The sequence below is a fragment of the Thalia democratica genome, chromosome 3 (assembly GCF_965202585.1).
Source record: "Thalia democratica chromosome 3, ktThaDemo2.hap1.1, whole genome shotgun sequence".
In the NCBI taxonomy this organism is placed as follows: domain Eukaryota; kingdom Metazoa; phylum Chordata; class Thaliacea; order Salpida; family Salpidae; genus Thalia; species Thalia democratica.
Genome location: NC_139167.1, coordinates 71924271 through 71926264, shown reverse-complemented (window position 1 = coordinate 71926264; position 1994 = coordinate 71924271). Strand labels below are relative to the sequence as shown.

The following is a 1994-nucleotide window of genomic DNA, read 5'->3' as shown; positions in this document are numbered from 1 at the left end:
AAAGAAATATAGTCTTTAACTTTTATCGAATTTTATAAAATTAATTAAGGTAAAGCTTTAAACTTTTAAAAATATAAATAAGGTCAAAATTTTTTAGTAGTAAGCTGGTATTTTTACAATAATCAGTATGGTTAGAAAAGTTGTTTAAGTTAACAAACTTCAAGCTGAATTTAACACCAATAAAATTTATAGAAATAAAAATATTTTAAACATTTTTTAAAAATCTATGGCAACTTTTCTACAAAAACTTTATAATTTTTGAAATTTCACACAAGAAAAATGTTTAATATCTTTTGTTGCTTCACAAAATTTCTTTGACCATTCATTGTTTTCAGTATCATAAAACAATACACATCCTGTAATGTTACTAAATAGTACAACTTTATTTCCGCTAGAACTGACGTCAGAAATGTATTGTATGTAACTACTGTACCCTTAAGGAGTTTGTTGCAAAAAAACAAATTTGTTACAGCACGAATCGAATAATTCGACATTTCTTTTATCCCAGGCTCCAAACACAAATAGTTTGTTCCTTATAGCAACTGATTTCGGCCACTTTTTTACTTCAATCATACAGGGCATATTTGTCCATGAATTATCAATATGGTCATATGCCTCAACAGTATTTAAATCTCCATTGTTGTTGTTAAATCCACCAGAAACAACAATTCTTCCTTCAAACACCGTACATGATGCATCACTTCTTGATTGATTCATTTTTGCAATTTCTTTCCATGTTTTGTTTGTTGTATTGAACTCAAGACAAGAATTAGTGTAGTTGTATATACTTCCTGCCAACACATAGATACTATCAATAAATGAACAAGCACTAAAATTTACACGATCATCATACATTTGCGTTATAACATCCCAAGTGTTAGAAGCAGGTGAATATTTTTCAACAGACATTACTTGGAAAGCTCCATGGTATTTTGTGTCATCATATCCCCCGAACACGTATATTTCACCTTTAACACAAACAATATTCGAACGTTTGCGTACACAATTAAGGTTTGATAAAGTATTTATTTTTGATAGGTTAGTAACATTTATACAAGTGACATTGTTCTCACCTCCAGCAATGACAAAATTAAAATTTTCCTGACTACAGTACCTACTCGTAGTACGTAGTCGATATTTATTTTTGTTTTGAATCACATCTTTGATAGTATTTACACATTTTTCATCCATGATAGAACATGGAGTTTGATTTAGAATATGATTCAATGCAGAAACTGATAATAGCGGTAAACGTATCTTAAGTAAAAGATCTTTCGCATATTTGCTACGTTCATTAGGTTTATAGCACAACCATCTTTTTACTGCATAGAATACTTGAAGTTCGGAATCAATGAATAACTCAGAACTAGCGAGTATCATCTTCAAAGACATAACGTCTAATTCTAGAAAGTTTTTAGACTCAGCAACAACCGGGAAACAACGCTCTATTAAAAAAATCGATGTTTTATTCAATTCGGACATCTTAAAATATTGTGATATGGAAAAATACGTTGTAGCATTTTTAGCATGAGTACCATTCTCTATCTTTGCACATATTTTGTTTTCATCATTTTCGTCTAATAAAGCTTTTTTTGTTTTTATATAAACAACACATTTTTCTTTGTCACTTTTCCTTTTTTCTATAAATTTTAAACAAAAAAGAATGATTAAAAACTTTAAAGAAGTTAGATGAATGTTCTATTAAAAAAAAAAAAAATTGTCGAGACTTTATTTAAATAAAAAAATAATGCAAAGTATGAGAATTAAGATGAACATTTATAATATAAATTATATTATAAAATATATTATAAAATATAATATAAAATCTTGTCACTATTTGAATTTTATAAGAGACGAGGTTTTATAATAAGCATCAGTTAACTAGTTTTAACAGATACTAATAATTGTTTGAAATAAAAGTTATCTAAAAATATTTGTATGAATTTTACTAAACTTCGAAAACACAATAAGTAAACTTTTATGTTTTCTTCATT

General features: G+C 27.2%; 1 protein-coding gene across 1 annotated transcript; it reads right to left on the bottom strand.

Annotated features, from left to right (window-relative positions):
* Positions 1-435: 435 nt before the first annotated feature.
* Positions 436-1191, bottom strand: LOC145832518 (kelch repeat and BTB domain-containing protein 8-like). The gene is made up of 2 exons (XM_082939834.1): positions 1074-1191; positions 436-968 (listed from the first exon to the last, which is right to left on the bottom strand). Exons 1-2 carry the CDS (start codon positions 1189-1191, stop codon positions 436-438), a joined length of 651 nt encoding a protein of 216 aa, XP_082795960.1.
* Positions 1192-1994: the final 803 nt, after the last annotated feature.